This window comes from Stenella coeruleoalba (genome assembly GCF_951394435.1).
Source record: "Stenella coeruleoalba genome assembly, chromosome: 5".
Classification (NCBI taxonomy): domain Eukaryota; kingdom Metazoa; phylum Chordata; class Mammalia; order Artiodactyla; family Delphinidae; genus Stenella; species Stenella coeruleoalba.
The window spans coordinates 6,860,703-6,883,442 of record NC_137150.1 but is presented as its reverse complement, the minus strand read 5'-3'; the positions used below and the strand labels follow the sequence as shown (position 1 = coordinate 6,883,442).

The following is a 22,740-nucleotide window of genomic DNA, read 5'->3' as shown; positions in this document are numbered from 1 at the left end:
TAGCCAATAAAAAATTAAATGCAGACTGAACAGTAGAACTGCTTAAATTACTTATCCTCTCTGTTCTGACTTAAGGAAAAACGTAAATATTTTATATGTTAAAAATATCTGGTATATTAATGTTAATATACTTAACCTTAATAATTTATATAAGTATATATTAAATATACCTTTATATGTCCCCCAGAAATCACTGTGGTGTTGGAAAAAAATCTGGACAAATATTTTGAAATTCCTCGAATTCCATGATGGTGTGCTAATATAATTTCACGAGGAAATAACTGGAAAATAAAGTGTCAAAGGAATACGACTTCTTACAATACATCTGACCAACAGAATATGCTAAAGGAAAGTGGCAAATAATTAGCCTTAGATTTTCAGTTGTGCAGACCTCAAAATTAGAGGTCATGCCTGTACTGGGGAGATGCATTGTAAGAATACTGAGCAAGTTAGATATAACTAAATTGATTTTGGTGAAACAGTTGTATGTAACTACTGCTGTATGAGGTTATAGCCTGTCACCATGCTCCCTGGGCATTCATAATTAGGTGTGTAAATCTAGGGCAGTATTTATCACAGAGCGTGGCAAGAACAGTGGATTGGCGCTCGGGAATCCTAGCTTCTAGTGTGGTTTCCAAAAGTAACTAGCCTTTAGTTTGGGAGAACTGGGAGAGGTCACTTAATTGCTGAAAACCTTAGGATTTTCAGTCCAGCAAGTAGGTAGGATGACATGGTCTTCTGCAGTCAAGTTCTCCAATTCTGTTCACGTTTTAAAGAAAGCAGAGTGGTTGCAAATCACCACGATGCCGTTAAGAAGTCAGAGACAGTTGTTTGAACCATCAGTCAATTGCACGCCCATGCCGTCACCGTTAGGCATACAAAGATCCCTGAGCTGTCCTTTCACTTCTTTGGAGAAGACCTGAAACCAGTCGTTTAGGTATAATCTTCTCCTCCAGGTTAGTCTTTGGGGGAGCGTGTGAGCAGTGACAAGGCACACATTCATTCCCGTTTCCTTCTTTCTGTCTCACCACACGCCTAGACTGTGTCATTTACTAGAGCAGTCCCCGAAACACCACACGCTGACTCATCTTCTGTCTTTTCATACTGTGCCCTTACAGATTTATAAAATAAGATTAGTCTTGCAAGTAAAAACAAAACTAAACTACAAAGTGTAAACTGAGGTCTATAAAAATGATTCTCAGAGGAAATGAATGGCAACCTATTATTTGAAAATTTTTACTAGATAATAATCTATGCTGCCTTCCTCTACTCTGGGGAGAGTGAATGACCTATTAAGCACTTTGGGACAACATTTTATGAATTTATGATAGTATTTATAACCTATCATTGCCATAGCAGAAAGAGCATCTGTCTTTAAGTAGGGTCTCTGACATCTGTGACCCCTATAGATGGAAATGCTCCTTTAGACACAAAATCAGCACTGCCGAATAGGATATAATATGATCCACAAAAGTGAGCCGCGTATGTGATTTAACATTTCCTCGTAGCTACATAAAAAAAATAAACACAGGACATTAATTTTGATAGTGTTTTATTCACCCAGTATATAAAAATATTATCACTTCACCATGGAATCAATATGAACAATTATTAATGATGTATTTTACTTTTGTATTTTTGGTACTAAGTCTTCCAAATCCAGTGTGTGTTTTATACTTAAAGCACATTTTAATTCATTCACTAAATTTTAAGTGGTTAAAGATAAATGGGGTTCTACCAAAACAGTAAAGTTTTGTTTAATGGAAAAATATTTCACAGCATTTCCATTTGAAAGGAAATTTTATTTATTTTATTTTTTCCTTTATGTATTTTTAAAGTTCAGTATAGTTGATTTACAATGGTGTGTTAGTTTCAGGTGTACAGCAGAGTGATTCAGATATATTGATATATATAAATCTATTCTTTTTCAGATTCTTTTCCATTATGGTTTATCATAGGCTAGTTCCCTGTGCTCTACAGTAGGCCCTTGTTGGTTGAAAGTAAATGTTAAGTTGATTAAAATTAAGTAACATTGAAAATGAAGCTCTTTGGGACTTCTCTGGTGGCGCAGTGGTTAATAATCCTCCTACCAATTCAGGGGACACAGGGTTTGAGCCCTGGTCTGGGAAGATCCCACATGCCGTGGAGCAACTAAGCCCATGCGCCACAACTACTGAGCCTGCGCTCTAGAGCCCGCAAACCACAACTACTGACCTGTGTGCCACAACTATTGAAGCCTGCGTGCCTAGAGCCCATGCTCCGCAACAAGAGAAGCCACCACTATGAGAAGCCTGCGCACCACAACAAAGAGTAGCCCCCTCTCGCCACAACTAGAGAAAGCCCGCACACAGCAACGAAGACCCAACACAGCCAAAACTTAAATAAATAAATAAATTTATGAAAAAAAAATTAAGCTCTTCAAGAAAACAAACTTATGGTTACCAAGGGCGAAAGGAGTGGGAGGGATAAATTAGGAGTTTGGGATTAACATATACACACTACTATATATAAAACAGATAAATAACAAAGTCCTACTCTGTAGCACGGGGAACTATATTCAGTATTTTGTAATAACCTATAAGGGAAAAGAATCTGAAAAAGAATTATATATGCACACGTATGTATATACACATATGTGTATATATAAAACCGAATCACTTTGCTGTGCATCTGAAACTAATATAATATTGTAACCTAACTGTACTTCAATAAAAAAAAGAAGAAGAAAGAAAAAAATTAAGCTCTTCATTTGTACAAGTGCTGAGTAGTTACATGTGGCTGGTGGCTACTGTATCAGCACAGGTATACAACAGTCTCATCATCATAGAGGCTTTACTGGACAGTACTGGTCTAAATCCTTAAATCCTTATATATCTTCCATTGCAGCAGATTGGACATACTTCTAATATTGTTAACATTTACAAACAATCTTATGATAGCCTAAGTCTCATGAAATTGAACTGATGATTATGGTTTGTGATGATATTTGTAGTTTCATAATTAGTTCCCTGGGAGCTGGCCTCCCTTCAACTCCAAATATTTTAACTTCATTTAGTGGCCACAGGCTAACTTCCAGCAAAGATTGGCTTCGAAGGTGATGAATTTCTATGTGAAGTGCCTTATGGATTACAAAATCAATTAACCTCCTAGCTCCTTCTGCTCCCAAGGTCGCTGTTCCCGACTTGACAAGATCCAGTGCAGCCCTTAAGATGCCCATCTGGGTATTGTGTCATAAAATGACATTTGGGTGTGAATTATTAGGACAGAAAGGTTGAGAGGAGAACAGAAATAGTAGCAGGGTTTTAAGGTTAATTTTGAATCTAGGTAGATGAACTAACACTGATGAAAGGTTTCTTCCCCAAATATGAAACAGTCCCACCCCATACACAGGAGAACTAAGAAGTAATATAGAATAAGATAAAAAATAAGTCAAGAAGCATGAGTAAGTGAATATTGTTCCACTCTTTACTGAGGGGCTGACAGTTCATTGGGGTGTCCTTCAGCAGTTTGGGCACATTGGAGCACGGCCCCCCCCGTCTTAAACTAAGATCAGGAAGGCACACAGGGAGGAGAGGGTTTTATTTGGGGAAAGCAGTCCTGTCCTGGAAGAGGATGTTTGGGTCTGCTACCAAGGAGCGGGAGCTGGGCAGTGAAGCCTCGACCTTTGACCCTGGTCTCTGCTGCCCTCTGCGCCCCACTGTGTGCCCATGTTGCTGGGAATTTCAGGGCTTGCATCTCCGGGTGACCCTGGAGAAGGTGGGTCCATTGTGGGTGGACGCTCATGTTTTAGCTTCTCGGCTCAACGAGCTTTCTAAATCATATGCTCTGCATAGCCCGTGCGCCCCAGAACTGTGATCAGGTGTCAGGAAAGCCCTGGTTTCCCTCTGGGAACTCCTCCAGCCCTGTGCAACGCTGAAATGCATTTTTGACTTTGAGTCTGAGTCATTGAAAACGTACCTAAGCAACAGATGGTGGAAGCTCATTACTTCCTGCGTTTTGACTGAGTTTTGAACAGTCTTGAAGATCTTTATCTTCCCACCAAAGCTGTGGAGGTATGTGAATGCTGCGTAGGCATTTTAAAGAAGCCTTAAATTTTACTTAGAGGATTAGATGGGGGAGTTCTGATTCTTCTGCAAAAGGGACTTCCTCGGTTTCCCCTTTCATTCCTCCTCCTATTTAAAGGACGCTGCAGAATGGAATGATTCTAGTAGAATTGGACCCACGTGGCTATGGCCGGGTGAGCTAACCTACTAGCTGGTGGTGATACTTCTGCTCGTCACTGCAGACCTGGCCTCTCCTGCTGAGGTTGATGATACAGAGTAGCCGTCCTTGGGTGTTCCACATGGTCTGGGGCTTAAGGGATACTGATGGCGTGCTCTCCTCTGGTTGCAGGTGGCTGTGTTACTGCAACGTGCCCCAGTTCTGTGACAGTCTGCCTCGGTACGAGACTGCCCAGGTGTTCGGGAGAACCTTGCTCCGCTCTGTCTTCACCGTGATGAGACGACAGCTCCTGGAACAGGCGAGGCAGGAAAAAGACAAACTGCCACTGGAGAAACGGACTCTAATCCTCACCCATTTCCCAAAGTAAGGGAGCGCTCTTGTGGGTCTTTGATGCAAGGGCTTAAGACTGATGGATACACAGCAAAGCCTGCCTCAGTGACACAATCAGGAGGGGTAGGAAAGAGGGACCCCATCTTTCTCAGCTCCCCCTGGGAGCCTCCATGGGTACTTTCCAGCCCATCTGAGATGAGCTTGACTCTGTACGACTGGTCCCTTAGCCTCACCTCATTCCACCTGAGTCTCGTGGGGGTGGGGGGTGGGGGTGGTTGGGGGGGGAATGCTTTGTTTTGTATATTCAGCTGCCAGGATGCTAGTGGGGGGTGGGAAAGGTGGTGCAGAAGCCATTTCCATCTTCCCAGAAGTGGTGCAGGAGAAGTCAGGTGGCTGTTTCTTCCGTCCCACGTCTCCAGCCATTTCCTTTTTTTAATTTTTTGGCCCACCATGCGGCATGTGGGATCTTAGATCCCCGACCAGGGATTGAACCCGCGCCCCTTGCATTGGAAGCACGGAGTCTTAACCACTAGACCTCCAGGGAAGTCCCATCCAGCCCTTGCTAAGATTGGCGGATCAGTCCCGTCTCAGCTAGAGTGAACTAGACCCCAAGAGCGGGGCCGGCCGGGAATAGAGAGGCCTCCTTCAGAATGATCCTTGTTCCTGTGTACTCAGTTTCTTTTGGAATGTGCATGCTCTTGTGCACCTTTGCTTCTCACACCTGCCAGAACTCCAACATGTGAATAATCATTTAAATGTTTTTCAAATACATGCAACGTGTCAAAGGGATAGGAAGTTGCAGTGCCACACCATTGGCCTTGGAAATGAATTTTCAGTGCGAAGAACCCAGAATTTAAGCTAAGAGGCTGGGTGCTGGTGAGAGGCTGGGGGTGCAGGTGATGGCTTGTCATGGAGCAGTGACAGCAAGACAGGAAGGAGGCAGTTCATTCTGCCTGGAAGCACCGGTCTGCAGGGGTGGAAGGTATCACTTGAAAAGGCATTCTAGGTCTGATAGAGTTCTGCCATGGAGAACTGCGAGACAGCAGAGTTTCAGAGAGGAGCTATTATAGTCTTTGAGCAAAGATTGATGAAATCCTGTTTTATCTGAGAAACTGGATTTTTATTATTATTACTATTTCTGGTTTACCCAATTTGTATCTCAGGAAAGATGATAGTTTTAATTTTTAAAAATAAGTGAGGCCCAGGGCTTCCCTGGTGGCGCAGTGGTTGAGAGTCCGCCTGCCGATGCAGGGGCCACGGGTTCGTGCCCCAGTCCGGGAGGATCCCACATGCCGCGGAGCGGCGGGGCCCGTGAGCCATGGCCGCTGAGCCTGCGCGTCCGGAGCCTGTGCTCCGCAACGGGAGAGGACACAACAGTGAGAGGCCCGTGTACGGCCAAAAAAAAAAAAATAAATAAGTGAGGCCCAAAACAAACAATAACAAAAATGGTTTTCTGATGAAAATGGACTGAACAATTTTTTTTTTTTTTTTGCAGTTTAACACGAATCTCAAACATTAGGTAGAGGATAATTCTAATGAGCTTTAGCTGAACGTCCAATATTTGAACATAAGTCCTAGCCACTTGATTTTCAGTATTTCCTGAAGGCAGCCAGCACACGAGACTGAGGCAGGACATGGACCCTTTGGTATCCTCCAGGGAGGAAGGTTCAGAAGCACTTAAACTGCAGTTTGAATGTTGCCCCTCAATGGGTAATGAACTCTGGGCAAGCTCATGTATTTCAGTGGCTGCCTTTTAACTGTTCTAAGCTTCTTTCCATAGAGGTTAAAGCAGTTTTCTTATTTCTCTATTACATTTGCCACATAAGTAGCATTTCATGTGTTCAGATTATAGTAGTCGTTCTGTTTCTAAGCCAAGGGACAAAAAGGACCCCTCTCCCCTCCCCCCTCACACCTCTTGTGGTGCTTAAAGAGAAATTTTAATTACCTTGCATAGTAGCAATTCTTTTTCCCCCATAGCAAACTCAGTTTGCTTCTTGCAGGTATTTGCTAATTATAGTGTTATGTTCGTTCAGCCCATAGTTCTGGCACGCTTATGCTGTTCAGCTGAAAAATCAGTGTTGCTTTCTTTTTATCTCTGTTACTAATGGTAGGGTAAAGCTACCACCCACTTCTCCTTTTAAATCCCTTTTCATTGAATCTGACAACATTTGAGGCTGTTAGGGATTTATACCTGCAGATTTGGCGGCAGAATCTCATACTGAAGCCGGAGGTGCCATTTGCGTCTTGGGCACCAGCTCAAGGGAAGGGCTGCAGACTGCTTCTCACACCTGGTGAGGTCGCCGTGCTTCTCAGATGCGTCTTCAGAGCTTACATCCTTATCTTCCTGCTCTTCATATGTTGCCGCTTCTGCTTGGCTTTAACGTGTGCCTTTCCCCGACGCCACCCCCATCCACCTATTTACACGGTTGTTTTTAAAAACTTTAGTATCTGCATTTCATTCTAAAAGTGATAAATGGACATGTTGATGAAAATTTGATTCACAGGGAACAAAGAAGCAAAAGACCACTATAACCCTACCACTGTGATATACTTTTTGTGCTTTAGATATTTCAGTTTTTTCTCCGTGTACTGCGTTCTTTTATTCTATATATAATTTTGTATCCTCTGTATATAAAACAAGCGTTTTCTCATAGCATTAGATGAGCCTGTTCTTTATTTTATTGAAATAACTAAATGTATGTATGTGTATATATATATGTATGTGTATATATATATATATATATAAAATATAACACACACATGATTATTTTCCTAAATTATTAATGGCATTCTTCTTTGGTGAGTCTCTTTAGGGCTTTGTGAAGTGTTCCCATTATATAATTACTGATAAAGAAGGAGCCTGGAAAAGGAAAGGAAATTTACTTCTGTGATAAAGGGCAGTTGGGGAAATCTTGAGGGCTGTGTGAGGTGAAGGCAGGGTCTGCTTAGCACAAGGGGGAAATGCACCGAGAACCTTCCGTCTTGTCAGCAAGGTCAGAATGTGACCTTAGTAAGGATCTTACCTCCTGTTGCTGTCAGTCTTTCTGTGTTAGATAAGAAACATACTAAAGTGTTTTAAAGAATAAGTTAATGGTGGCTTGCTTGGCAAAAGGCGACTCATGTCGTTTCTGTAAACCATGAATTACACAACTGAGTGCAGGTAGATGTTCACGCAAATGGTACCTTATTCTTAAATCTTCTGAGTATGAACAGCAAGTCAGAAGACCCTCAGGACCTTTCCCCACCTGTCTTCACTTCCAAAAACGCAACCTCTCCCACCCCGAGACCTTCTGAAGTCTTGCCGGATTTGATTAATGAGAAGACTAGTGGCACTTTCAGTAATTGTGATGATGATGATGATGATGATGTTAATGTAGGTCCTTGATCAGTTGTCCATACTTGGTCTGTTTCTCAGTTCAAGTTTTAAGGTAACTTGACACCTTTATAAAGGTAACATAACACATGGGCTATACATTATCATAGCTTTAGGGGTGGGGGCAGGTCCCCCAAAGCAAATCCATTTATAAAGACTGTAAGTAGTCTTACGTATGTTTTGTTGCCAAATGGATTAGGGAAAATACTTTTTTTAAGGGCTTTTGGATTTCAGAATTTCAGAGACAGGATAGTAGACGTATATACTAGCTAACCTTTATTACATCATTGCAGTGTAAACTTCTTGAGGGCAAGACAAGGTTGTGTTCCCTCTACCCTCCAGCACCTGGCACAGCACCTGGCATGTGGTGGGCATTCAGTGTTTGTTGAGTGAATGAATGAGCACTTCCTAAGGGGTCATCACCATTTGAAGCATGACATTAGTGTACTCCTCACTACCATCTTCTGCAGGAGTTACTGTTGATATTTCCATTTTATAAAAGTGGAACCAAGGAAGAGGAAAGTTAAGAACTTGTTCCAAGGTCACACAAATAATAAGTGGTGAGTTTGGTAATTGGATTTTAGAACCCAAGCTCTTAGCCATTATTCTGTACCCCTCCGTGAGAATTAATGTACCTTAAAAAGAGGCTTTCAGGAAGACATTCCAGTACTAGAAGTATAGATTTGTGTTGGTATTTTAATCATAGTTCTTCTATTTTGGGGCACATAAGAACTGTCCAAGGTACTTATCAAAAATCAGTTGCCCAGACCATTCTCCCAGACTCCGATTCAGTAAGCTTAGGTGGGGTTTGGGTATCTATACTCTTACCAAGGTATTCGGGTGATTTCTGTGGGCCCCCAAAACTTGAGATCTGTTTGTTTATAACACGACAGGAAATATAACGTAGTAATTAATCACACGTTCTGATCTTGGCCCTGCAATTTACTGGTTGGGGGACTTTGTACCAGTTATTGAGCCTCTCTGTGCCCTAAGTCTTTCCATCTGTAAAATGGGTACAATAATGGATCCTATCTCATAGGTTGTTAGGAAGATCAAATGAGTTAATATACACCAACTACTTAGAGCAGTGTCTATCCTATAGTAAGAGCTATGTATGTGTGTGATAAATAAAAATAAAATACGTAACTCATTGGGTTGATGTGAAGATTCAATAAGAAGTTCTTACCCAGAGAAAACCATAATTCAAAAAGACACATGCACCCCAATGTTCATAGCAGTACTGTTTACAATAGCCAGGACAGGGAAGCAACCTAAATGTCCATCAACAGAGGAATGGATAAAGGAGACGTGGTACATATATCCAATGGAATATTACTCAGCCATAAAAAGGAATGAAATTGGGTCATTTGTAGAGTCATGGATGGACCTACAGAGTGTCATACTGAGTGAAGTAAGTCAGAAAGAGAAAAACAAAATACTGTATATTAAGGCGTATATGTGGAATCTAGAAAAATGGTATAGATGATCTTATTTGCAAAGCAGAAATAGAGACACAGAAGTAGAGAACAAATGTATGGATACCAAGGGGGAAAAAGGGGGCTGGTGGGAGGAATTGGGAGATTGGGATTGACACATATACACTATTGATATTATGTATAAAATAGGTAACTAATGAGAACATACTGTGTAGCACAGGGAACTCTACTTAATGCACTGTGGTGACCTAAATGGGAAGGAAATCCAAAAAAGAGGGGATGTATGTATATGTATAGCTGATTCATTTTGCTGTACAGTAGAAACTAACACAACATTGTAAAGCAACTATACTCCGATAAAGATTAATTAAAAAAAAAAAAAGAAGTTCTTAGGACAGTGCAGGCACATGGCAAGGATTCCATAAATACTATAGCGGCTTTTGTGATGGAAATGACGGTGACAGTGACCGCTCTGTGGAGGGCTGGAATCTGGTTCTGAGATTCCCTGAGGGGGACTGGGTGGAATCCATTTCCACTGATGTAATGCTCCGTGTAGTCTAGCTCGTATCTATCTATGCAGAGCCCAAAGAGAATACATCTGTAGAAATGCATTCTGTTATTAGAATATACCAGGGCTGCCCAACTAAATCATCACTTGAGTCATAATTGACTAGCATATTTCTTCTTTTTTTTTTTTTTTTGCGGTACACAGGTCCTTTCACTGTTGTGGCCTCTCCCGTTGCGGAGCACAGGCTCCGGACGCGCAGGCTCAGTGGCCATGGCTCACGGGCCCAGCCGCTCCGTGGCATGTGGGATCCTCCCAGACCGGGGCACGAACCCGTGTCCCCTGCATTGGCAGGCGGACTCTCAACCACTGTGCCACCAGGGAAGCCCCTTGACTAGCATATTTCTAAATTGAAGATGGGATGCTGGTGTTCATGTGATTGCCGTGGGTGGTCAGGGCTTTTGTCCCTCTAGTAATGCATTAGTTTTGACCTCATGCTTGCCTTTACTCTTGTGCCTAGGTTTCTGTCCATGTTAGAAGAAGAAGTTTATAGTCAAAACTCTCCCATCTGGGATCAGGATTTTCTCTCAGCTTCTTCCAGAACCAGCCAGCTAGGAATCCAAACAGGTAAAAAAAAATTTTTTTTTGCATAAATCAAAAAACAACCAGGAAGTGTTCGTTACAGTTCACTCTGCATTTATTTGTGTTTTTCATCAAGAATTGAAGACTAGCACCAGCAAAAAAAAAGTAAAAGCTCTGGCAAACCTTGCATCTACATCTCTGTTGGTGAGGAGAGCAGGTGCAAACCAAACAGTTAAAATAACAACAGCTGCTGCGCCTGCTGTGGGAGTTTGCTCAGCCCGCGCCCCACAGCTGTACGGGAGGTTTAAACCCAGGCGGCTCAGGTCTGCAGTCAATGCTGGATCTTTTTGAAGACACTTACAGTCTCGGTCAATGGCCATATATGCCCAGGAATCGTGTCTCCGTCTGGTTTCTGAATCTGTGGGGTCTGGTTTGGGCATCAAGTTGCTCTCGTGGATAATGGTAGGATAGTGAGTCTCAGGACGTGAAATGGGGTCAGGGCGTCAGCTGGCATTGCCTCGGGTCAGTCAGTGGCCTCAGCGAGCACTTTGTGAGGAAGGAAGATGTGTAACTCCTGGAGTCACACTGACCCTAGAAAGAGGGTCTGAATTCCTGCCTTGGATGCTCGGCAAATTTGGAGAAGTTTGGCAAGAGATGCCAAAGCAGTAATTTGTATGTGGCCTTGGGGAAAGATAGAATGCAGAATTTTGATGTCGAGTTTTTAGTAGATCTAGTTCAATGCGTCACACGGGGGCTCTTAAGTATTGCCTCCAGCAAAGGGTAATTTTATTCTCGCCTTTCCCCCACCCCCCAATTTTTTAAATTGAATACATACAGTGAAAGGCAACCTTTTTAGTATGTGGTTCTGTGAATGTTGGCAAACACACGTAGTTAGTTGTGTAACTACCACTACCATCAGAATATAGAAAAAAAATATATAGGACAACTGCGTCACCCCAGAAAATTCCCTTGTACCCCTTCTGTAGTCCATTCAGTGCTCTAACCCCCAGCTTCGGCAACCACTGATTTGTTTTTTGTCCCTGTAGTTTTGCCTTTTCTAGAATGCCCTATGAGTGGAATCCTAGCGTTCTGACTGGCTTCTTTCACTCAGCATACTGCATTTGAGAAGGTGATTAAAACTTTTTTTTCATCTAGACCCCAAGTTTGGATGCATATAATTAAATCCTTCCAAGCAGAGTACTTAGGGAATGAGGTATTTTGGTTTGGATCAAACCATCTTTGCTTGGCTTCTTGTTACCAGAAACATCTTTTGTGCTGTTTTTTCACCTTAAGTCATAGAATATAATTTCATGTTTCTCTGGTTCAAAACCTGTAGCGCTCTGGGGCTTTTCTGTGCATGGACAGAACTCCAGACCTGAGTGTCAGCATTTCCTGCACGTGCTCTGTGTAGCACCTGGGCATGTGTTCTGTATTTCTCTCTCTGTCCCCATGTTGTTCACTTTGTCTCTGTCTTTATCTTACCTAACTTTCAAATGGCATCTCTCCCACAAACTCTTTCCTGGTTCTCCCCATGCCTTCCAGTAAGGGCTGGATCTCCTTTCTTCCGAATGTTCGTGGAAGCTTGATAACATCCTATCGCCGGTTGTTGAACTTGGCAGCACCGTGGCATCACCCATGTGATGTAAAATACTACTGGTTTCGAATAGTGTTATTTATTTGTGGTATGATTAATTATAGAACTTTATTAATTTGGGATGCTGTCAAGGAAGGGAAGAAAATATATTAAAAATTCAGAAGAATTAAAAAAAAAGTTTAGAAACCACTTAAATTTATAGCCTGACTCTTAGTGACTCAGTAAAATATGCCATATAGAGGTTCTTGTTTCAATAAATAGTTAAGAATTGCTTCTATCCGTTTTTGCCAGTAGATGCTTCTGTATGTTTGAAAATAATTTCCTTCTTTCCCACAATTATCTCCTGATTTTCTACAGTATTTATGGCACTGGTTTAGATACTGAGAATAGCTATAAATAAAACAAAACGATTTATTTTAAGGAAAAAAAAAATACTACTGATCTCTGAGGCCCGTCCCAAGAGGGTGTGATGTAACTGGCCAAGGGCATGGCCTGGACGTGGCCAAGGACGTGGCCTGGACATCGAGACTTTAAAAACTCCTCAGGTGACCTGATGTGCAGCAGTCTGAGTCACACAGCACTCACCTCATGCTACCCTCGCCCCCTTTTCTCTGTACGTCTCTGTCTCCTATGAGGGTGACTGCTGCATGGTCAGAGACCCAGTTTTGCCACGAGAATAGCTGATACTTCCAGTAAGTGCTCGCCCTGAGGTTTGCTTCCTGTCTTTGAGCCTTAGCACAGACCATGAGAAGCTGGTGTGATTATCCCCTTTATGTGGATGAGAAATGAGAGCTCAGAGAGGAGCAACCAGTTGCCCAAAGGCAGAGCTCGTGAGTGATGGGACTGGGCTTCACACTGGGTCTAATTCCTGTCTCTTGCCCTGTGTTAAGAGCCAGAGCTCTAACCGCTGCTCTGCACGGCCCCAGTGTGCTTTGCAAATGTGCAGGCGAGTGCATGTGGAAGGAATGAGTGAAGAACATGGGCCGGGGACACCAGAGCTATTTGTCAGGGTCATCTTAGTTCTTTTCTGGAGGGACTTCTGGAGAGGATTCCTCTCTGGGTGAAGACTTCCCTTGACCCTCACCTGCTCAAGATGCCTCCCAGTCTGTCCCACTTCCATTGTGTTGTCTGTCATCACACAAGATGGAGAAGGCGGGACGTCTCTGACCCTCTGGGGATTTCAGATTCATCTCTGTGTCTCAGGTTGTCACCCAGTTCAGCTGGTTTGTCAGTATTACCTGCCGCCGTCGGAAGCAGGCTGTCTTCTCCTGTTCTGCTGTAATTGCAGTGTGTTCTCTGGGGGAAGAGAAAAGTGTAATCACCTACTTAATTGGCATGTCTGCACATCTATGCAACTGTGATAAATGACATTCATAATGATGGCCCTGAACTTTTGCAAGGTACTCAGATGTCTTCTGAATCACCAGAGCTTCCCCTTTGTGTAGAATCGCTCCAGTGTACTTAGAAATTCAGAAGGCTTGTGTGCTGGGAGGAAAGCCGTACAGCCTGGTGCTTTAGTATATTCTGATCCCCCGTTTTTTTCTTTTTCTTCTGGGGGTGATGGTTTCCTCACCTATGTTTTATTTATTTTTATTTAAAATTTTTTTTTATTGTAATGACCTATATGGGAAAAGGATCTAACAAAGAGTGGGTATATGTAGATGTATAACTGATTCACTTTGCTGTACGCCTGAAACTAACACAACATTGTGAATCAGTATATTCTGATTCTTTACATACCAACTGCTGTCCAGTTAGGATCGCTGTGGGTCCATGTCTCTCCGTGGCTTGGTTTACTTACTCCATCACTCTCTTGGCTACGGGGAAAGTCCCCCGTAGACCACACTGTGGCGGCCTTGACACCAAGATGAATGTGCTCTCTGGGCATCTGTCTGCACTGAGAATGTCCGTGTCCCTCATCAGTCTCACCTCATCAGCTACGGATCAGCAATCACACTAGCACACAACGTCCTACTTCCTATGAAGGCCTTTTTGAAAAAAGGCAAAACAAAAAGGTTTTGTTTGGAAATACTCTCGAACTTGCAGAAAAGTTACGAAACTAGGACAAAGCAGTCCTGTGTGCTGTATGTTCTTTGTTTAATTGTTAACATTTGCCATACTTGCTTCATCATTTCTCCTGTTTCTCTGTCTCTGCCTCGCTCCATAAATATGTGTGCGTATATGTATGTTTTTTGTCTTCTAAACTATTTGAAAGTTACAAACGTCATGCCCCTTTACTGGCTTCAGTGGGTATCTCTTAAGAGCAAGGACGTTTTCTTATTTAACCGCAGTATAGTTATCAAAGTAAGGGATTTTAACCTTGATGCAATATTATTATCTAATCTATGTGCTATTTTCCATTTTGCCCCCATCTCAGTGATGTGGTTTATGGCAATTTCTGTGTCACATCGGGAGGCACGTAACGTTGGCCTCTCCCATTATTGCTGGTGTGCAGTTTGATCACTGGCTTAGGGCGGGCTTTAGGAGGTTTCTCCGCTGCAGTGTTACCATTTCTCCTTTTGTAATAAAAAGAACAAAAGTACTTTTGTGGGGAGATACTTTGAGACTCTCCTGTCTTTATCAAAATTCTATTCATTGGGACTTCCCTGGTGGTGCAGTGGTTAAGAATCCGCCTGCCAATGCAGGGGACGCGGGTTTGAGCCCTGGTCGGGGAAGATCCCACATGCCGTGGAGCAACTAAGCCCGTGCGCCACAACTACTGAGCCTACGTGCCACAACTACTGAAGCCTGCGCACCTAGAGCCCGTGCTGCACAACAAGAGAAGCCACCGCAATGAGAAGCCCATGCGCTGCAACAAAGAGTAGCTCCCACTTGCCACAACTAGAGAAAGCCCGAGTGCAGCAACGAAGACCCAGCGCAGCCAAAAATAAATAAAAATAAATATTAAAAAAATTATATTCACAGGGTTTAGACTGTACAGATGATTCTTCCCTGAATCAATTATTATATACTGGCTGCTTCCCCCAGCCCCTGCCAACTTCCATCATTCCCTTCTTATTTGTTGGCATTCTCCTGTACGAAGAGTTTCACCTTCTCCCCACTTATTTATTTATGATTTTATCAATTTGGACTCGGATATCTTTATTCTATCCAATGGGTTATAATCCAACCCTGTCTTTCTTATCATGCTCACATTGGCCCCATAGTTTTTATTTTAAAGATGACTTCTTTGGGGTGATGGGCAGGAATGGGATGGTGTCATGTGCACTTGGTTCCTTATTGCCTAAGAAAGAAGTCATTTAATACCTTCTTTTCCTTTTCCTGGGCGCAGTTATCAATCCACCTCCTGTGGCCGGGACAGTTACCTTCAATTCAAACTCAGCTTCCCTTGAGCAACAGAATGGAGGGAGCAACAGTCCTTCCTGTAAAGGTGCTTCGGGGCTTGAGGCAAACCCAGGTAAGCTCTTTGAGGGCATCATAGAGGACTACGATTTGCCCTAGAAGCTTTATTATCTGAGGAGTGCCAAAGGTAGACTTCGAACAGATTGTACATGTCCAGGATCTCAATGGTTGGAACTCAATTTGAGCTGTATTGGTTAGTTATTGCTGTGTAACAAACCCACTCAAAATTCAGAGTCTTAAAACTGTAATCTTTTATTATCATAGCTCACTCATCTTGTGTGTTGCCTGGGAGGTGGCTAATCCCAGCTAGTCTCCTTCAGGCTGGGCTTGCATATTTCTCATCCTCCTTCTAGGACCATGGGGTTTCTTCACCTTCCCTTGGGGCAGAATATGTCCCTATTATGGTGGCAGAAGCAGCAGAAAGCAAGAAGAAATACACTTTCTTGAAGCCTAAGCTCGGAACTGGGACCCCATCACACCTGCCTCATTTTGTCATCTAAAGCTAATCACATGGTCAAACTCAAGAGTAAAGGGGTGGGGAAATGTACCCTACTCCTTTTATAGGAAGAACTGCAAAATCACATGGCAGAGCATGGATACAGGAGGGGAAAGAATTTGGCCTTGAATGTAATCTGCCGTGTGGGCAAAAACATCTCTTAATCCTAAAGGCATTTCACAGTTACAGGATGTTTTGAAGGTTGCATTTCTGTCCACAGGCTTGACCTCAGACAAATCTTGGGCATGACCAAAGTTTGACATTCAAGAAATGACATAAAAGGGGGAGAGAAGAGGATTTTGAATGAAGTACTAAGCATTTAGCATTGGTGCCACCACTGTCTCTCCCACGTCCAAGGGAGACATCACTAATTAATCTGGAAACTCTTTGCCAGTGAACTTGGATGCAGCCTAAGATGCTTTCTTATCACATCACTATTAGCAATCTGTCAAGTTTGGGGTATATTGGGTATAAACCTCAACTCCAAAATAAATAGTTCACAGTGTTAATCTTGGGGCATCTTGGAATTTGAAGGCTTCTTGGTCAAATGACTGAAAATATTCTCACTCACCTCCAATCACAACAAGTAAAAAGTTATGAAAACAAGAACTCAACCAAAACTGTTTAGTAAGTAACATATAATATTTGGAGAAGCATCTTGTATAGACGAGATACTTGACATTGCTGTGCTTCTTTTTAGCTAAAGTTGATGGGAATGCTCTATGGAACATGCTTAGTGGGATTCATACCTGAGGAATAAATTAGATTTGAACATCTAAAAATTGAAAAAATTTTAATTGTAAAAATAAATGCATTGTGACAGAAGGAAAAAAAAGAAAGAAAGAAAAACCAAACATGATAGTGGAAGGGACAGAAAGCCACCATGTAATCTAAGGAGGAAGGTGGGAGAGAGTTCTCCTTGCCTTCGCCTGGCCTTTCCCAGCACGTAACATGTTGAGAGTATACCTACTTCAAAGGCCAGTGGCCCTACTCACTTTGTGAGGCATCATTTTAAGGCAAAAAAGCATTGTGAGAGATAGTGAGGGTCATTCTGTGATTAAAAAAATTAAATTCACCGGGAAAATAAAACAGTTCATAGGCTTCCCTGGTGGCACAGTGATTGAGAGTCCGCCTGCCGATGCAGGGGACACGGGTTCGTGCCCCGGTCCGGGAAGATCCCACATGCCACGGAGCGTCTGGGCCCGTGAGCCATGGCCGTTGAGCCTGCGCATCCGGAGCCTGTGCTCCGCAACGGGAGAGGCCACAACAGTGAGAGGCCCGCGTACCGCAAAAATAAAACAACAACAACAACAAAAACCAAAACAATTCATGAGTATATTTCAAATATATAGACATATATACATGACATGCATATGACCACGTATATCTATACATACATACATGCAAACATATATGAAGAGGGAGAATTAACAGAACTGCAAAGAGAAATAATCACTTCAAACCAACCAACAGTGGAAGTCTGGAAGAAACATCTCTGATTCATTCATAGATCAAGCAGACAAAACTGTCAGTAAGGACAGAAGCCCTGCAAACACGATCAACAAGATTAATCTAACATATGTGTAGAGAGCACTCAAAATCGGAAAAAGGCACATTCTTTCCAAGAAGACACTTAATTTACAAATAATTGGTCAAGTCTTCGTCCATAAAGCAAGTTTTGAAAAATTTTGACCTTTGGTATCATATGGACCATGTTCTCTGACCACAAAGTGATAACTAGACTCACCCCTTAATATGCAAATGAAGAGACACATGCTTTAATAACTCATATATCAAGTTAAAAAATGACCATGGAAAATAGAAACTATTTAGAATAGATCTACGGTTGGCAGTTACTGTGAGGCCTCCTCCCTTCTCTCTCCTGCCTTCCACTGTGCCCCTCCCCTGGTACATGGAGGGTTGACGTCCACACCTGTCAGTGTTATTAGAAAATTAGTTGGATTGGTTGGCATGTGCTTTGTGGTCAAAATAACCCATCGTTTACCCTTTTATTTTGATCTTCAAGGAGAAAAGAGGAAAATGAACGACTCTCATGTTTTGGAGGAGGCCAAGAAACCCCGAGTGATGGGCGATATTCCACTGGAATTAATCCACGAGGTCATGTCCACCATCACGGACCCTGCAGCGATGCTCGGGCCAGAGGTCAGCAGGGTGAACCTAGGCAGCCAGCTGGTGGACCCCTTCTACTCTCCGGGCCACTCCAGCTGTTGGGAATGGGGATGGTATTGCCAAGAGAGAGCATGTCACGCTACCCTGGTTTGCATTTTGCCTGGTGGTCCGGGTTGGAAAGGCAAGAAAAGCTGATGGAGAGCTGATTCCCCTTGATGACTGTCAGATCACGGGGAAACACAATCTCACGCAGCTGAAGGCATTTCTCCTTCAACTTTTTATCTTGAAAAATTTAAACCCTCATAAATGTTGCAAAAAACTCCATGATAAAGATCCAGAGACTCTTTATTTAGATTCACCAATTGTTAACATGCCTCATTTACTTTCCCTCTGTCGCGCTCTCTCTCCTGTGAAGCATTAGGAACCATTTCAGAATTCAATACAGATGTCATAACACTTCACCCCTAACTATATTTGCATGTATCTCCTAAGACTGAGACTGTTCATTCACATTACCTCAATGCAGTTATCACCTCCAGCAAATTTAGCCAGGTTACAGTATTATCTAATGTATGGGTTGGCAGTCTACAGCCTGCGGGCCAAATCCAACCCACTTGCTGGTTTTGTAAATAAAGTTTAATTGAAGTGTATTGTCTGTGTCTGCCTTGCACTACAAAAGCAGATCTGAATTATTAAGATAGGGGAAGACTGACTGCAAAGCCTAAGATAGTTGTCCCCTGGCCCTTTATAGAAAAGTTTGCTTAGACAAAGTTATGTTAGACCGTTGGCCTAATATACAGCCCATATCCAAATTTCCCGTATATCCAAATTCTGTCCATTATAACATTTGCTGCTGTTGTTGGAAGATCAGTCAGGGATCACGCACTACATTTAGTTCTTATCTCTTCACCTCTTTTTTTTTTTTTGGTCACGCTGTGTGGCTTCCGGGATCTTAGTTCCCTGACCAGGGATTGAACCTGTGCCCCCGGCAGTGGAAGCATGGAGTCTTAACCACCGGACCACCAGGGACTTCCCCTCTTCACCTCTTTAGTCTCCTTTATTCTAGAACAGTTCCCCAGCCCTCTTTTGGTCTTTTGTGGCAGCACTGTTGTTGCAGAGTCCTGGTCACTGGTTTTGCATAATGTCCCTCTACCTGGATTTGTCTGTTTACCCATGATTAGATTCAAGTAAAGCAATTCTGGTAAAAGTACTGCTGTCAGTCTCATTGTGTCCTCTCCAGGGGCAAAGCAGTTTAAGACGTTTCTGACAGCTTCCAGAAAATGAAGAAATGGCTCAGAGATTATTTTGCAAAACCTCTTTAAAAATTTTTTTACTATGGCTCTGCTAGATCAAAATATCCATTTTTAATGTGTCATGTTTCCTTAGAGGTTTATTTCATGGTAGTGAGATAATTCAGAGAACCAGAATGTTGTTAAGAGAGAGATCTTCTTATAAAATTGTTCTCTCCATTTCCTTCTAGATATCCAGACCTGGGGACTTATGACTGTAGTACCTTTTGTGTACTTGTCTCCTGGGGATTTAGTAACTTCACGGATTAGTTTAGCTCAGTTTTTCCAACTATAAAATGTGGATGTAGTCACACATTTCAGGATGTGTTGGGTGGCTTTAGTAGTGTCCTGGAGTTGACTTGTACTGGTGTGCGCAAGGCAACTGTTACATTTTCAGGAATTTTGTGTGCTGGTTGTTAAATACGTTGGTAGCTTGAAACTGACCACAGTGGCATCTGGGCCCCTGGGCAACGCCATAGACCAGTGAAATGAGCATGTGCCGCCAATGGGCTTTTCTCCCTTGGGGAGCTGTTGTTTGAACGCTGACCTGCACCCCACTGAGTGCTGGCACAAGGTTGTGCTGTGAGCTGTGGTTGAGCGTGGTCAACGGAGACTCCTGTGCAAAGAAAACCATCTTCCAAGAAGAGGTGCTGACAGTATAAATAAGACTGCCGCTATTGGGCCTGTACTGGGATCTGTCATCCCGAGGGTGCTATAACGCTCAGCCAGATGGAGTTCCTAAAAACCAGGGGCCGGCAGACTGTAGCCCTCAGGCCAGATCCAGTCTGCCTTCCCCGCTTTTAAGTAAAGTTTTATTGGAATTCTGCTTCACCCAGTCGTTTATGTGTTGTCTGCGGCAGCTTTCGCCCTACAACAGTGTTGGCCAGTTGCCACAGAGGCCTTACGACTTGCAGATCTAAAATATGAGCTCCCTGGCCCTTTACAGACAGTTTGGGGACTCCTGATCTGCACCAAACCTCCGTGTACACGTAGAATACTCTGGTCCCTCCAGATGCTCTACCTACCTATTTTGTTTTCATAACGTGTGTGTGTTGGTTGGGACCCTGAAAATCCACAAATGTGCGTCTTATGAGAACACGGAAGAGAGGCATTGCTATGTCCTATCCCTCCTGTCTTAAGAGAAGAGCTGTCTGTGTAATGTTTTCCTGTCTCCTGCGTCCCAGACCAATTTTCTGTCAGCACACTCAGCCAGAGACGAAGCGGCAAGGCTGGAGGAGCGCAGGGGCGTGATTGAATTTCACGTAGTGGGCAATTCCCTGAACCAGAAGCCCAACAAGAAGATACTGATTTGGCTGGTGGGGCTGCAGAATGTGTTTTCCCATCAGCTGCCCCGGATGCCAAAGGAGTACATCACACGGCTTGTCTTTGACCCGTAAGTTGTGCTCTGCTCTTTCTTCTCCCTTTTTTCCCTCTTCTTTCTTTCTTTTTTTAAAAATTTTTTGGCCACGCCACATGGCACATGCGATCTTCGTTCCCCGACCAGGGATTGAACCTGTGCCCCTTGCAGTGGAAGCGCCGAGTCTGAACCACTGGATCACCAGGGATCACCTGTCCCCTTTTTTCCCTTTTAAATGAAAGAGGAACTACTCAGATAGCCGTAGTCACCCACTGAGTCCTGCTGCCTCTTGTCACACTGTGGATACACAGTGGCATCACGATAATTGCCATGGCTAAAGGCATTACGATTAATTTTTCAACAGTTTGTCAATTTTTTGTTAATGAGGCTTTGTATTTTAAGTTGCTGGTGACCATCCTGTGCATCATTCATTATAGCAATGAAGGAATATATAAACGCTAAGAAGGCGTCCCATTTTTTTCACAGTCAAAATATTCTTGATTTTGGTATCTTAACTAGATACCATTGTTACCAGGGTCTGTAAACCCTGAGAAGATTACTGGGGTATTAGACAGGTTAACTTTGACAACCCATTACATTTAAAAAAAAAAAAGCAAAAAACAAACAAGTAAACTTCCCTACTTGAATGTATTTTAACACATGGAACCCAGTAGCCTATGTGCATTGTGATCCATGCATGGGACTATTCAGAGTGACGTTTTAGACAGAAGGCCTGACAGGATTCTGGAATGCAGGTTTTAGCAAAAAACCTGGTTGTACCTGTGGATTTGGTTTTCTTTTCCACGTTGTTTCCGTGCTGTTTTTGAGTGAGACTAAACTCTTCAGAAACACATACCATGTTTGTTCCTGCCTTTGTGTTCTCCCTCTGGACTCCCACTGTGGGTCCGTGGGCATCAGGGGTGGCCCTGTTGCAGCACCAGTCAGCACCTCCCCACACGCTTTGTTCTTTTTTTTTTTTTTTTTGTGGTACGCGGGCCTCTCACTGTTGTGGCCTCTCCCATTGCGGAGCACAGGCTCTGGATGCGCAGGCTCAGTGGCCATGGCTCACGGGCCCAGCCGCTCCGCGGCATGTGGGATCTTCCCGGACCGGGGCACGAACCCGTGTCCCCTGCATCTGCAGGCGGACTCCCAACCACTGCGCCACCAGGGAAGCCCCACTGTGTTCTTTATTTGTAACCTCAGAGCCTCCTTAGGTGGCTGGCCTTTGTCCCCACGGAAGCTCTGGTGCCATCTCCGGCAGGCAAGCTTGCTCTAAAAGTCCACAGTAAAGAATGGTCTGGCGAGATGGAGGAGGTTTCCGTGGAAAAATCAAGAAGAAACAACCCCCTGCTTTTCCTGGCTGGTTCATGAGGAACACCCCAAACAGTATATTTGTATAACCAAGAGAAGTAAAACTTTGACATAATCTTATTCTTTCAGGAAACACAAAACCCTTGCTTTAATTAAAGACGGCCGTGTTATTGGTGGTATCTGTTTCCGAATGTTCCCATCCCAAGGATTCACAGAGATTGTTTTCTGCGCTGTAACCTCCAATGAGCAAGTCAAGGTAAGCGTGACCCAGGAGCATCCTCTCACTGCATGTGTGTGTGTGTGTGTAGCGTACACGCTTCCTTGTATCCACAGTCAGGCTCTACAGGGTTTTGTTGGACCTGGGCGCAGGGTCTGGGGACACCACACAGCCCCTGGTGCAACTCAGGCAAAGTTTACAGCAAGTGAAGAGATGTTTGAAAGCACGTCTCAGTGTTACTGATCATTTCCACGTGCAGACGTGTCTACACACACCTGGGGACAGTGCACCACCAGAAGGGGTGTGGTGCGATGTGGATTAGGGAGATGATTTAGGTGACTCACACCTCAGAAAGATTTCCTACGACCTTATGCCTAATGGGGGACAAGGACTAAAGAAATTCTGTCGGGGAAGTCATGGCATTTGAATAAATTTATTACTGAGTTTCAGAAATATTCATGCAGGTTTGGAATGTGGGTCTTTCTGGAGTGTGTGTGTGTGTGTGTGTGTGTGTGGGTGGCTGATTTGCCTTCCCG

At 43.4% G+C, this 22,740-nt stretch overlaps 1 protein-coding gene across 3 annotated transcripts in view; it reads left to right on the top strand.

Moving 5' to 3' along the window:
* The window catches only part of KAT2B (lysine acetyltransferase 2B), a 103,394-nt gene that overhangs the window by 58,999 nt on the left and 21,655 nt on the right, over positions 1–22,740 (top strand). For all 3 annotated transcript variants that reach the window (XM_079922479.1, XM_079922481.1, XM_079922480.1), the window contains exons 6-11: positions 4,393–4,584; positions 10,386–10,492; positions 15,334–15,459; positions 17,927–18,063; positions 20,504–20,712; positions 22,117–22,243. In XM_079922479.1, coding sequence (XP_079778605.1) covers positions 4,393–4,584; positions 10,386–10,492; positions 15,334–15,459; positions 17,927–18,063; positions 20,504–20,712; positions 22,117–22,243 — 898 coding nt within the window. The remainder of the gene's footprint in view (positions 1–4,392; positions 4,585–10,385; positions 10,493–15,333; positions 15,460–17,926; positions 18,064–20,503; positions 20,713–22,116; positions 22,244–22,740) is intronic.